Source organism: Ctenopharyngodon idella, chromosome 5 (assembly GCF_019924925.1).
Source record: "Ctenopharyngodon idella isolate HZGC_01 chromosome 5, HZGC01, whole genome shotgun sequence".
NCBI lineage: Eukaryota > Metazoa > Chordata > Actinopteri > Cypriniformes > Xenocyprididae > Ctenopharyngodon > Ctenopharyngodon idella.
Genome location: NC_067224.1, coordinates 5,301,475 through 5,317,446, shown reverse-complemented (window position 1 = coordinate 5,317,446; position 15,972 = coordinate 5,301,475). Strand labels below are relative to the sequence as shown.

General features: G+C 37.0%; 1 protein-coding gene across 1 annotated transcript in view; it reads left to right on the top strand.

The window, feature by feature from the left end:
- The first annotated feature begins 524 nt into the window (after positions 1 to 524).
- LOC127512797 (transmembrane protein 47-like) overlaps positions 525 to 15,972 on the top strand; it is a 32,974-nt gene continuing 17,526 nt past the window's right edge. The window contains exons 1-2 of the mRNA XM_051894112.1: positions 525 to 882; positions 15,274 to 15,414. Of these exons, the coding sequence (XP_051750072.1) occupies positions 687 to 882; positions 15,274 to 15,414 (337 nt within the window). The 5' untranslated portion in view covers positions 525 to 686. The remainder of the gene's footprint in view (positions 883 to 15,273; positions 15,415 to 15,972) is intronic.

The following is a 15,972-nucleotide window of genomic DNA, read 5'->3' as shown; positions in this document are numbered from 1 at the left end:
ATGAACTTTTCCACGACATTCTAATTTATTGAGATGCACCTGTATAAGTTGATTGTATATATGTTAAATTTACTAAATATTTACTAAAATCACTGTCCAAGTTCAAGTGAAAAGCAGTGCCTAACTAATTAAAAGTCCAACACAAAAATTGCATCAAATATTGCTTAAACATTTTCATTTGAATTGTAGTATTGTGTTCTTGTTTACCCAACAGCTAAAAAAAAAACATGTTTTATAGTTCTGGTATTTGGGGAAACAAACTTTTTTTTTTTTTTTTTTTTTACTTTTAACATTGTAGCCCACTGTAGTTACTACTATATAGCCTTTTTGCCCCATCTAACCCTAACTGACGTTCCATGATGAAACCTGTAAGACTATATTGTTTGAGGATCGTTTGCATTATACATAGCCTATATGGGTGTTTATCTATATAAACGTTTCCCTTGACTTCACATCCATCTCCTCAGGATGTTTGGTGTTTTTCTTTATTGGTCGTTGGGTGGCGCGTTGCTCTGTGCGCAGAGCTTTTCAAGTGCTCGGAAAAGTGACATAGGCACGCAGAGCTCAACTCTTTACAGACCGACAAACTTTCACTGCCGAAGTACGAGCGCTACACCGCTGCTGCCTCTTGGTACTCCCCATCCCAACGCGAGTGAGCGAGACCCGAGACAGTCTGCTATGAGAAAATGTCCGTGAATGAAGTATACGTGTTCCGGCCGTTCAAACTGATCGCTCTTCTCTGCGTGTTTCTCGCACTTTGCCTGGACATTGTCGCGCTGCTGAGCCCCGCGTGGGTGACGGCGGATGGCTACGCGCTGTCGCTATGGGAGTCATGCAGGGAGATCGAGACCGACTGGAGCTGCATCTCCACCCTCAAGTCTGGTAAGCAGCCCGGTGCCCTTACCAGTGTTTTGAAGGAGAGAAATGCTATGGGGATTGTGTATAATTAATTAATAGCCATTATTATAAACAGCTATAATATAACTATACGATTGCTGTTGATGGTGTTCAAGCTGTAAACATTGATTTTACGGTTTGGGGAAGAGCCGTTGACAAACAAACAAATACAAATAAATAAATAAACAAAAACTTCGACAGCAACAATTATTGTTTGATTCTTATTGACGTCACACATCGCATTTTGTAGTCATTTGCTTTGTTTGTCTGCACGTGAACACATAACCACATAGGCTAGATGGTTAAAATAGCAGAAAAAAAACGAAGCTGAGAAAATATTAAAGCCCCACAGACTCCAGATATGTCCAAAACAAGCCCATAATAGCCTATGTGGTGATCGGCGTTTCACTTCTGAAAATAACAATTTTGTCGCAATTTGATATGAGAAATGTGCGGAATTTACGGCGGTGAACGTCACAGATGACTAGATCAAACAATGGGTCATTGTTAGTTGGTTCAGTTGCTCTATTTTAGACACCTAGGCTGCCGGAGTTCATATGCTTTTTTTTCTTCTGCTTGGGCGCACTATAAATGAGCCCAAGTCTTTCTACTCGTACCCGAGCTCCACCATAATCATCTGGAAAAGACAGATGTGTTGCCATCCCTTTACACCCTTCTGTTGTACGAGTTTATCTTCATGTTGATGAGCAATTACTCACCATCTGGGAGGTTTCGCGACTCCCGTGTGCTTTGTGATGGGGTGGGCGTGTTCCTCACCATTGTTGTCTAGCTGGCAGGAATGTCTTTGTTTTCATGCTTTTTTGGGGGGGACGTTTTGGAAACCAAATACACCATGATGTGCTAACGTTCAATAAGGCATTAGTTCATTGGAATATAGTTCACCAAAAAAAAAAAAAAAAAGAAAAAAAAAATCTTTTAAAGGGTTAGTTCACCGAAAAATGAAAATTCTGTCATTTAGCTACTCACCCTCATTTGAAGATGTTTTTTTTTTTTTTAATGAAGAACTTTTCAATGAAATCTGAGCTTTCTGTCCCTCCATTGACAGCTATGTAACTACCAATTTGATGCTTAAAAAAATTCATGAAGAGATCGTAAAACTAATCCATATGAATTGAGTGGTTTAGTCCAAATTTTCTGAAGAGACACAATCTATTTATGTAATGAACATATTTCAGTTAGGTGAACTAACACTTTAATCTAACCACAATGTTTTTGCAACACAAAAGGAGACATTTTGAAGACTGCAGGTGTGCATATCTCTTGTCCGTGCATTTACAATGAATGGAATACAAGCAGTGTTGGGGCTAATGCATTACAAGTAATGTGAGTTATGTAATCAGATTACTTTTTTCAAGTAGCGAGTAAAGTAATGTATTACTTTTAAATTTACAACAAAATATCTGGGTTATTTTTTTAAATAAGTATTGCAAGTTATTTTGTTTTCCTATTTATTGACTGACAGCTCTCCTGTCCCCATGTTGAGAGAAATCTTATGTGTAAACATGATGGTTATTGTAGTTCCAGGCTAAAGTGAACATGAATGTATGAATGAATACATGAATGAAACATCTCACTTGCACAAAAACAGATTCAGTATTCATCGAAATTAATAAAAACAGTGAAATCCACACTCATAATATGCAAACCTGCAATAATTAAATGTTAAATGGTAAAAATATAATTTATATTCATTAAAGCTGCAGTCCGTAAGTTTTTGTCGCCTCTTTGTCGCCATCTCTGTTTGAAACCTGCAAATGCAGTTGTTTGCGGAATTATCATCTTTACGTGGGTTGTGCCTTCTCACGACTCCTCAGCGTGGATGAATCTAATGTTTGCTGTCAGTCACTGCACCGGTGTGGATACTGTACTTCGGAATCACGGATTGTAGTCTTGAAGTATAATCAAAGTAAGAATTTTCACTGGAAAATGTCATCTGAACAAGTAAGTAACATGTCTGCCACTTTTGTTCTGACCAACAGAGAAAAAAAGCATTACAATAAACCGCGCTACCAGTGGTGATTAAATCTAACGATCGCTTAGCTCGGATCACGTCAAACTGTGCAAATTATTATTGTTATACTTTGTTCTCAAATTGTTAATCTTAACAGCATCAGCATTGCGTGACTATGTGTATTTAGTGTGTATTAGCGTTACCTGTAGATTTCAATTTCTGTACAGTCTAATCTCTAACGTTAATTTGTCATACCATACAATCCGCCATCCAAATGATAAGTTTAATTATTGCAGCTGCTGTGAGAAAAGGCTATAAATGATGATGTGATATAGCCTACTAGCTGGGACTCGTTCTTTATATATAAACAGACGTGACACAAAGATGCAAAGACAAACGGCTGCATGCTCGAATTTCCCGCGAAAGTACCACACGAATTAGAAAACATTATTACAAGCTTACCGTTGTGAATCGGGCTATGGTAAGGAGATAGTTTTGAACACTGGCTGGTTATGTACTTGCTCAAAAACTGATTTTGGATCATTTTTAACCAAAAAAAGTTATAGACAGCAGCTTTAACCAATGTCTTTGCTGCTGATCTTCAATGATCCCATTCAACCATACTAATAAGTAAAAATAACTTTAGATAAACATCACATTTGTGTTTCATTTTTATTGCTGAAGTAAGTGTCAAACTTTCTTCCCCTGTGTCCTGTTTTCTGTGATCCAAAATGGCAGCACAGCTGAAAGGTTTGTTTGAGCTGCGCCCTCTACTGTACAGATGTGAATTTGCATTTCCTTCAGCCTGAGGCTTATTCATTTCATTTTTGGTATGAACAGGCCTTTACATTTGCCAAAGATAGAACTTGTGTGTTTTCTGTTATTTAAGCAAGCCCAGTCCAGGTGAGGAAAAAGTAATCAAAATGAACACAACACATTTCTTTCCATAAAAAGTAACTTAGTAACACAATTAGTCACTGATTTAGGGAGCAACACAATATTGTAAAGCATTACTTTTAAAAGTAACTTTCCCCAACACTGAATGTTTAATTTGACTTCTGTGGTAAATTTTAAGTCTTCAGAAGACCAGGGGCCAGTTGCATAAACTTAGACACTATACTAAGACTGTGTCTTAAGAACTAGTTTGAACAGCTTACAGTTAACCAAGGGGTAATCAATGTTATTTTCCAATTCAAATTACACCAATCTACCTTTTTATGTAACGGACTTTAAAAAATTAGGACCACTCTTCAAGAAAAACATTAGTGTCTTAACTTTTAAGACTAGTCTAAGTGGTTTATGCAACCGGCCCCAGGCCATTATTTACTGAAGACCTTGGCATTCTCCTCAGAAAGGTAATGAGAAAAGTAGTGTATGATTCGTGAAGGGAGTGTTCTTTTGGGTTTTTTTGCACTGAATCATTTGGTTCAGTTCATAAACCCAGTCTGAATAATTCATTCAGGAATCAGACTAATCTGGATCAAGTTCCTCAGCTTAATAGTATGATTCAGCAAATAAATTAACAGCTCACAGGAAATGGATATAATCTTAACAGCTCACAGGAAGGGGATATAATCAGTTGGATAACAATGTAAATTTCAGTCTGTTCCTCACACAGAGCTATTATATGTCTTAAGGAGACTTATAATGCATGAGTCATAGACCACTTTTATACTTTTATGGTACTGCTGCTTCCTTATTTTAAAGTTTAAATGTCCTCCATTCATTGTAATTGCAATGAAATTGCAGTCTTCAAAATTTCTAACTGCTTATTGAGGAACAAAGTCATACAGGTTTGGAATGACATCAGGATGAGTAAATGAATTAGAATTTTCATTTTTGGGTGAGCTTTTCTTATTTCAGGCCTATTTACGTCACATCAAGTTCAATTTGCAGTGAACCAGATCTGAAATTGAAACAGGACATTCCAGTGGCCAGTGCATACCACACCACTGTTGAGAATACATTTGCAAGCAGTATAGAAAAAGATAGAAACTTTAAGACACAGGGTTTCTTCTTGTTTTCTGTGCTGCTGTGCTGCAGTTTGGTCCCTGGCATGTCTTGAAACAGTTCTTTGGTGCATTCTCTCTCTTATGTTCTCTCTGTCTGGCTCTCTTGTTGTCCTTCTGGCACACACTGCTGAGAAAGATGGCAATCTCTGAAGAATCCCAGAGCAGCTTCTGATGATAATGAGCCTACAGCAGGCTCCACACAGGGAATGGAGGGTGTGCAAGAGTGTGGAAGAGAACCCTAGAGATGCTTTCTGTGGGAATATGGCTATATTGCTATAGTCCATATTTCTCTCTGTCTTCATCATCTTTTATCATTAGCCTATCTCTCAGTACAGATCTGTCCTAAGGGGAAGCTTGAGGATACACTCTTAAAACTTAGACTGGATGGGGTTGGTGTGTGTATTGTGGGACAGAGATAAGAGGATTTCTTGTGAGAAAGACACGCACACACATATTTGATGATTTTTGTAAGGATTGTCTTTAACGTCATACCTGTTTGCAACCCAGTTTAGCTTTGCAATGTTGTATTTGTGAGTGAAACTTGATATTCAAAGGGAAAGATGTAATGCAGACATGATTTTAATCCATCAATAATTGTTGGGTTGTGAAATCAAACCATCACACACCAGAATAGAGCCAGACTGAATGCAAATTTGCTTAAACAATGCCTATGTGTTTGTGCTTAATTTGAGGATACACCTGTTTCTTACTTTGTGATTCATTCATGTAGGTCATTTAATGTTCTTTTTTAACTTAGTGTGGTGACCCCTACCACTCAAACCCATGGGCACATTCACAAAACAGAATGTTCTAGAAAGAACTTGAATTGAAATAGAACAGATGGGCATTGGGGTCCAAAAGCCTGAGACCACTACAAATGCTTCTAGTCTCAATTGTAGACAATGACTGGAATACACCTCTTTTGTGATGAGCATGTTTTAATAGGGGCTTTCGCACTGGAGGAACCTTTTCATAGTTCCTAGAACTATTGGCTGAAGTACCCGGATTTTGCCGTGTTCGCACCGCAGGAACAAGGAACAATTTAAGTTCTGGGAACTCCTTTTGGGGGAACTAAATAAGCTTCTACTTCAGAGCAGGGTCTAAACCAGCACTATATGAACATACATGTAAGTGTATGTTGATTGGCCAAACGTATGCAAAACACCGGCACCCACCATTTTTAAAAAAGCCATGTACACAGAAAACAATGATAGATGGACCTCTCCAGTTAAGGAGAAAATCCAACGCAACTTTGAGGGGACCAAGCGAAACATTATGTATTTCTGCTTAGCTAGTGACATTTGACATCAACCACACGGCTAATACGCTAATACTTTTTCATATACTGTCTTCTTTTTTGTATAATAGTTCATATCAAACAAATCGTAAACTAATGAAGACAGAGAATATGAGCGTTTATGAAATTCAGAAAACTTAAAAAGTAGTTTAACATAATCTACAGCTGCATGATTCTGGATAAATTGAGAATCGTATTTTTTTTTTTTTTTTTTTTTTTTTTTTTTTAAATAGAGATCAGTTCTTCCATGATTCTGAACAGACAAATTAAGGTTCATGTTTATATTTACATATAAACATTCATCAAGTCACACATAAGTTGTGGTAAACGGAAGCTCAAGCATCATGTTCGCTTGACGTGTGAGAACCAATAAGGGTAATTCTCGTGTGTTACGCAGCACGTTTGAGCTTCCATAAGAACCAATGAGGTTTGTTCTCGTGTCAAGCAGGTTTGGTTGAGCTTCTGATTATGTTCGCTGTTTAAAAATAAAACTAAGTCTGTTCATCATATAAAGCGATCGAGTCTCTTCAGAAAATTTGGACTAAACCACTCAATTCATATGGATTAGTTTTACAATCTCTTTATGAACTTTTTGAAGTGTCAAAGTGTCAGTTGTGTCAATGGAGGGACAGAAATCTCTCAGATTTCATCAAAAATATCTTCATTTGTGTTCTAAAGTCTTACAGGTTTGGAAAGACATGAGGGTGAGGAATTAATGACAGAAATTTTTATTTTTGTGTGAACTAACCCTTTAACTGCTGTTTTCTCACCGCTGTCACTTTTGTTGTGTGTTTATTTTGTTATTGAGAGAAAAGCGTGCAGTACATATTTACAGTTTCATCTAAATGCCTCTCTCAGCAGTGTGTGCGGTGTCGGGATGTTCCCTAACAGTATATCGCTGCAAAGGTATTTCAAGCTTCTTTTTACCCCTAAACAAAAAACTAAAAAGAATGGTGCTGAGTATATCGGGGACTTAAATTTCTCATATTTGAATGGCAAAAAGTGATTGAAATTTAAACTTCACAATTATTGTGTTATATGTCAAATAATTGAGATTAAATCAAATAACCGTGATCAGACGATAATTGCGACAGGCCTATTGACTTCCCAAAAACCCAGTTAATAATTCATAATATTCCTTAAAAAGACTTTTTGTAATTTTAATAATTATCAAGATTTGCACACTGACATTAGGAAAAAATTAGGAAAAGTTCGAAAACAAGGTGAATGAAATCGGAGTCTCTTCCCTCGAAATCTGATCACAGGTGGTCACAAGAGATTCATTTGATGCACATGATGTAATGACCAGGTGTAAAACCTGACTCTCCTTGACCACTTGTGATTGTATCACTCCAGACGTTAATACCAGGTGTAAACAGGGACGCAAGGGTAATGACTTTTCTTTGTTTAACAATTTATTTGAAATTAATTTATTTACTTAAGTTTTATTTTTAAATCCCAGATTTTCAGTCTCAGATTTTTGGATCCCACTATGTGTGATTTAATTCTTTAGTGTGTGATTTTACTAAATTAATATGAGCTCATGCAGGAGTGTGTGAAAGTTTTGATCCTGCATTATATTCTTACACTATAGAGGATTTTATTGGGGTAAGACTTGCTCGTCTTTGCGAACAGGATTAGGTTTAGTCACAGTGTGGTTTAGTTCTGAATCAGACTCTGTGGACTGAGCTTAATCTGTGTTCTGGAAACTGGTCCTGTCTGTAACAAACTAACACAGGCTGATGATAATCAAATGATGATATTGCAAATCAGACAGCTAGTATATCAGTCCTTAATGCATATAAATGATAGTCCAGTTTCTGAAAATGTCTAACTACATAGTAAGGTTATATGGAATAGTTCCATCCCATTTATTGTCATCATTTACTTGCCTTTATATCAACTTCAATTCCATATGACTTTCTCTCCTCCATGAAACAGATGACCAAGTTTGAATATGTGTGAGTGCAATTGAGATTTGAGAGCTACAGTGAAGGGCCTAATGATTTTTTCCACTAAATAATAGATCAGCATCAATAACACTTTATAATACTTTTCATTAATCACTGTTTTCTGCAGACCTGCTTTATAGATGAAATGAACTAATTTAATAATTGATGGTCTTTGCAATGGAACTGAATCAACACTGAACTGATTTCAGCTGAACAATGACACCATTTTCTTTTTAGAGCTGCTGTACAGATGAAATAAACTCTGTTTGGTTCATTGAATAATTTTCCTGTAATCATTGTAAAGCTGCTTTGAAACAATCTGTATTGTATAAAGCGCTATATAAATAGACTTAAGTCATTAAAGGGGACATATCATGAAAATCAGACTTTTTACATGTTTACATGCTATAATCGGGTCCCTGGTGCATCAACCAACCCAGAAAACGTGAAAACAGACAACTGTGTAACTTTGTTTAGGTAAGCTTTTCTCTGCAAGAATGTGAAAAGATGAGCCGTTCAGATTTCACTCCCCTAGTGACATAGGAAGGGGATCTTATTATAATATTACCGCCCCTTAATCTGCACATTTCCACCCACGCCGCCGCCATTCACAAGCGAGGCAAAGCTGCAGATGAAGAAAATGTCAATATTTTTAAATAATGCAATGTGTTTCTCCGGTTCAGGCAGCTCCACTTTCCGTGTGCTTTCCCTTAGCCTCCATAAGCTCTATACCTTTATGCTAGCACAAACAGAAGTTGTGTTTGACAGAAATGTATCTGTGTTACTTATCACTGACCCACACAACAGCTTAGACTAACATTACTAATGTGATGTCATTTTACACCGGGCTGCTTCACAAACGAGGGTCAATTCAATGCTGGATTTGCACAAAAGATTACCATGACAGCACATGCTAGTCGATGAGTTGAATCAACTCCACAGCAACTACATACATTTATCCACTAACCATTCAGAAACGTCCAGTTTAATTCTATAAGTTGTAACTTCTTCCTGAGTCTCTCCATCAGTGCCCGACTCCGGTTTGAACAATATAAGGCTGAACACAGTTTTGGCTGCGTGAGATTCTCCAGCTTTGTTGTTGTTGAGCAACCAAAGCGTGAGCTGTTAAAGCCCCGCCCTCTTTTAGAAAGTGGGCCAGAAGCAGCAGCTCATTTGCATTTAAAGGGACACACACAAAAACTGTGTGTTTTTGCTCACACCCTAATAGGGGCAAATTTGACAAGCTATAATAAATGATCTGTGGGGTATTTTGATCTGAAACTTCACATTCTGGGGACACCAGAGACTTATATTACATCTTGTAAAAAGGGGCATAATTAAGTAAAACAAACACTATCTCATAATGCTTAAAAATATCTGAATTTGTTTTGTAGAAAACTGCAGCATGAACATTCTTCAAAATACCCGTTTTTGCATTCCACTTAAGAAAAACATGGTTTTGAATCATATGGTGGTGTGTTAATAGTTTTTGGATGGAACTATTTTCTTAACTGATGTTCATTAAGCTGCTCACTAATCTGCATAAACTCACACTCATCACAATTAAATGAAGAGACTCTAAAGCCAGACTCCTAATTTTTTAGTACTTACTGAATATAAATGATGAACTACTTTATATAAAGATCTAATATAAAGACCAAAGTAAAGTTTTGTTGTAAGGTTGATCTGTTCCTTGTCCACATAGGCAGTAAGAAGAGCTGGGTGGAGCTCATGTTGAAGGCATCTCAGAACTCTTTTTACTTGCTCTCACTCTGGTTCTTTTCCATTTTACATGGTGTTTTTAGAGAACAGGGCTCAATGCATAATCAATGACATAGATACCCTGGGAAAACCCTTGTCTTTTCTGTCTCTCACACTCACGCTGATGATTGGCTGTTGTGACTGATGGTGCTTGTGTTACGGGTTATATTGAGCTCACTGCTCTTTTCTGGCACAACTCATTAAAAACACAACACCCAGGAGGACACAAATGAATAAAGTGCTTAGAGATATCAGAGAGTGTGTGTTTAAAGTAAATGTATGTAGGTGCATGTGTTTATGTGTGAGTGAGACACACACAATCCTTGAACCCCTGAGAGATTATTGAAAAAGGATCAAATTAAGGGCTAATTTACTCTGAGTGCCTTTCTTGTCTTATTTGGGGCAAGAGAAGTGGGATTAGACTTGAGTGGAATTATGGAAGAAAAAAAAAACTATTGAAGAGAATGTGTGTGTGAGAGAGAGAAGGGTGGCATAAGCTTTATGCCTAGTGTGATAAAACATTTCACCAGTGTATTATGCCAGCATTCTCACAGTAACTGTCCAGCACACTCAAAACAACATATGCCTAACAGCAGAAAGTAGTGTGTTGTGTGCCGTGTATTAGTTTGTGCTCTGTTCGGTAAAAAAAAAAAAAAAAATCAAAGTTTAAGTTCTCCGAATTTCAACCCGCTTTGTATTGTTACAATGTCTGTAGTATATGTAAATGAACATAATTTACTCTTTTTCTATGTTATCTGGACCGAGAAATTCCTTTTTATTTGGAAGCAAAAATCCACCGGATGACACAAAATGCGACAGATTCAGGGCTTTCCTGAAAATCACAGATTATACTTTGTGTTTTTGTATCCCCACCCACGGACGGTCAGATCAACAGAGGGTTATTAACAAAACAGTTACTGTATGAGTACGTTTATCACTACCAACAACATCATAGTAAAAATACAATGGCAACAGTCTTCTTACCAGTACACAACAGCATTTGGCTTTGGAGGGTTGGGAAGAAGGTGCCCCCCCTTTCCTCTTCTTCCTAATTAACTGACGTAATGGCAGTTTCATTCAGTTCTTTCCCCTCCATTTGGCCAAAAACACATAGTTATCTAGTTTAAAATGGAAACTACAAACACAGGTTTTTTCAGATTTCAGACAGTGGTGTTCTCTTCATGTTTACAATTCTTTGCTGCCATTAGCCACCGGTCGATACAAGTCAACACCATTGTGACTAAAAGTTTGCTAAGAAGTATTTCCTACTCAATCAATGTATCCAATGGTCAAGCCTATCCAGTAGGAGCAGAATGGGAGTGGCTTTGGACGGCAACATACCCATTGCATTATGGGTGTTGAAGATTTCCTACCTATTTAGCAAAAGAGAAGACAACATCCCCTTTTCTCTAGTCAGATTTTAACAATTAAAAAAACAAAAAACAAAAAAAAAAACACCTTTCTACTGCATAAGCAGCCAAGTTTATTGAAAATGCCATTTTTCCAGCAGAGACTTACCCGTTTAAGTAATAATGATTGCTCATATTAACCAATTTAATCTCATATATTTATATTTGCTGAGATTATGACAGACCAAAGCATTAAGTAGACACTAATGACTTTAGAATTCAGCATATAATTTTATTTCCATATCACTAATCTACAGTAACACTCCATTTTCACATGGATGCATTCTTGTATTCTGTCTGCAATGCATTTTAATTGCTTTCTAAATGCTAGTCTTTGCAAACATGCAGGCGTCTTTTAAAAGGCATGTTAAAAACGTGACCTCTGCATTCTGTTCTATTCCATTGCACTAGCGAACGATAGAATGATACTATCAAGGACAGATTGTAGTCTCATGAGGTTCCAAGGCACTAACCCTTCTCTTATTGCCCCATACATGGATTTTGTGAGTAATCTAATTGCATCACTAACAACATACTGTACAAATGTGTTCAGAAGCCACATTCATGCTGAGGAAGTGCCTTGGATAAATAACATTATCATTTTGTCTATCATTATCAGTTTTACTTGCATAGTACTTTTTCTTTGGCTGTCTGGTCACTTTAGAGCCCTCTTCTCACGGCCCCTGGCAGTCATCGGCCCTGGGGCACTGGCCCCATTTATCCAGCCATAACCCATTTATAGTACAAATGCAACAACATAGCAGCTTGGCATTAATATTAAATGTGCGTTCACAGATATTTATTGCATTTATAGTGGTTTTACAGTGATCCATGTGAACTGTTTTGCAGACAGGTTTCACTAGAATCAATTGAACTCTGTTTAAATGGTCTTTAAATGGATCTTTACCAAAGGCTTTAGTGAAAAAGCTGCCTAAATGTGAAATTGCCTTTGTCCAGCTATGTCAACACACATTTAATTGGTTGTGACGCTTGTCCTACACCTCTAAAGGTGAAGAACATTTTCAAATGCCTCTTAGTTCACATGGGTGTTAAATGAGTGTTTGGGGGGAAAGGATGGAACATTGCCATTTGGCAGACAGAGGCAAGTGTAAATATAATGTCATTTCCTCCCATCTGTTTGCTTAATGGCCTCTATGGGGTTTAGATTGTTTGACTCTGCTTAGTGTTAATCTCATTCACTCTAAGACAAAGTGTTACAAATGACCGACACATTTTCACCTTAAAACTATTCACATCAAGCTTAGAAAAAAGTGAACAAACACGAACAAAGGTGAACCATGCTTCATTCTTTTAAATACAAATTAGTGGTTAATCACCAAGCAAATGTTCACATTCAATGCAGAAGGGTCCTTTGTTTCCATTTAATAGCTTGTTGCTTTGAGAATTTGCATTCTGTGTGAATTGCCCTTTAGAATTGTGTATTTGCCTTGCTTAAAGAGATGAAAATGAAAAAATTGAGTCATTATTTACTCACCCTGTTGTTCTAATGCTTTATGCCCTTTTTTCTTTTTCAGACCAAAAAAGTAGAAATTAAAAAAAGTCCTGCAGTGAACAGCGACCTTCTTCAAGCGTTTATGATAAAAAATAATCCCATGTGACTCCTAGCATATATTCAAAGTGTTCTGAGGGCAAACAGTATGGGGTTTGGTGAAAAACAAACTAAAATTTAATCTGTTAATATTTAGTGAAAATCCTGACTGTGGGCGTTGGTCTTGTATGCATAGAACCCTCTCCAGACACACTGAAAAAGAATCACCATTTGCTATTTGTTTATTTTACTCACAGAACTTGACACACACACACACACACACACACACACACATATATAATATATATATATATATATAAAATATATATATATATATATATATATATATATATATATATATATATATATATATATATCATGACATCTCTCTGAAGTGTTTTAGCATGGTAATGCATTTGAATTGTATTTGGTCTTGGCGGAATAAATCTGCTACGCTGCTGACCTGAAATGATGAAGCGTGGTTCTGACATTGGCATGCATCGGAAATCAGCCCGCACACACTCAGCGTAGAAATCAAAAAGAATGCCCTTACAAATATTGAAGTATCGTTGGATATTTCAAGCAAAGAATGTCTAATTCATTTTAACTCTTCCTAAATCTGCGATGCTTTGACACTGTATTCTCACATTAACTATTTAAACCACTTGCTGCTGCTGCTGCTGCTCCTGTATAGACATGTTAAAGGATTAGTTCACTTCTGAATTAAATTTCTTGATAATTTACTCACCCCCATGTCATCCAAGATGTTCATGTCTTTCTTTCTTCAGACAAAAAACAGGTTTTTGAGGAAAAAATTCCAGGATTTTTCTCCATATAGTGGACTTCACCGGGGTACAACGGGTTGAAGGTCCAAATTGCAGTTTCAGTGCAGCTTCAAAGCACTCTACATGATCCCAGACTAGGAATAAGGGTGTTATCTAGTGAAACAATGTCATTTTCTAAAAAGTTTTTTAAATGTATATACTTTTTAACCACAAGTGCCCTTCTTGCACTAGCTCTGCGATGCGCCACGCATTACGTAATCACGTTAGAAAGGTCACGCGTGGCGTAAAATCTTCAAAATCGCCTGAAATTGTTGTTTTAAGCGTTGTTAAAGGGCGTTCGGCTTAATCTTTGCACGTTCGCTTTGTAGACACTGGATCGGTACTTCCGCTTATGTCACGCGTGACCTTTCTGGCGGATCGCAGAGCAGTGCAAGACGAGAATTTGTGGTTAAAAAGTATATACATTTTTGTTTTCTTTTAGAAAATGTCAGATCGTTTCGCTAGATAAGACCCTTACTCCTCGTCTGGGATCGTGTAGAGCCCTTTGAAGCTGCACTGAAACTGACATTTGGACCTTCAACCCGTTGAAGTCCACTATATGGAGAAAAATCCTGAAATGTTTTCCTCAAAAACCTTAATTTCTTTTCAACTGCAGAAAGAAAGACGAACATCTTGGATGACATGGGGGTGAGAAAATTATCAGGAAATTTGAATTCTGAAGTGAACTAATCCTTTAACGTAAACACTGCTTGTATAATTTACTCCTATCTCAAATGCAAGACAGTAAAAACATGACGCTCGGTTTTAGAACTTGTACGTTTGCTAGTTTAGAAATTAAAATTTGATGAGCGCAATAATGCACAGAGATGAGGAGTACAGGCTTTGTTTTGAGTAAACGCTTAAATGATGAATAACTTAAAACGATCATGTCAATTATGTGTGGTATGTCAGGCTTTCTTGCAGTCTCTTTGTGTGCATGTGTCAACAAAGCGACTGTGATTCAGGCGCCTACACACTAGAGAATACTGCAAATCTATTGATAGCTGGACGCAATTTCAGGAGGACCAAAAGCAATGACCTGTGCACAGGGCCCAGAATGCCTATTGACGGTCCTGAAAGCCAGTGGCTAATGACCAACATTATTAGTTGCCTGCAGCAAGATTGAGTCACATTTGCGAGTGATTTATTAGCATTGTAGAGGGTTGGCATGAATGTGCGTTCATTAAAGAGTGCGTAAGAGCAATAGCAGGCCTACACTCTGGTTCGTCCAGGAAAAGCTGATGAGAGTACTATTTTGAGAAATCAAAATGAGTAAAAATATGCTTAATAATAAATAAAATTTCAGGTTTGTTTTTTCACAAAACCCTATTGTTTGCCCTCAAAACACAGCAGGAATATATTGCATGAATCCCAAGAGATCGTTCGGTGATACATTTCCTTCCTTTTTTAAAGCTTGAAACTGGGCACAGTTCACTGGCATTATATGGATGAGTGCATTTCTCTGTTTGTGGTCCAGAAAAGAAAGGAGGACTGAATTTTCATGTTTGGAACTCTCTAACTCTCATATTATACAGTTAAGAGTATGTCAGTAGTAAATGATCTCTTAACCAATAATTTTCTGTGTGTCCCTCTCTTTCAGACTGGCAGATAGCGACGCTGATATTGCTATTAGCCGGGGCATCTGTGACATTAGTGGCATTTCTAATCGCGCTGATCTCTTTGTGTAAAGGCACACACAGGAAGCACTATCGTATGGTTGCAGTGTTCCTCTTCTCAGCAGGTAAGACACCCACATTCACATCTTGCTGGAATACAATGCCTTTGGTCACAACAAGCCTTAGTTTATATTTAATCTCTACTTATTTTTCCCTTTTTTAATTATACATTTATAATAATAATGTATTATAATACTTATTTATATTTATTTTAATTTTGAATTATTATAATAAAAATTATAGAAGAAAAATGTTGAGGTAAAACCTGTTAGGTAAATGCACAAGTGTGATGCATAAACATTTGGTTGATTTTATAGTAAATATCATATCGTCGCTGTCAGGCGGAAACCTTGTATTTCCATATTTTTTTTCAGAAATTTTGGATTTTTTTCATAAATTATTACTATTTGTCATTTTTTGCAAATATTTAACCAACGAAAAGTATTCAAAAGAGCTTGTGACTAAACCTCATAACTCCATTGGATCGTCAAACTGTCAGTCAAACTTCATAACTCCACAACGCCTCTATTGTGAATGAAGTGCTGCAGACAGTTAGGAGCGTCTCTGCTTATTTGCAATGCAAGAGTAAATAAAGAACTGGTTCTTTGAATAAGTACAGCAGT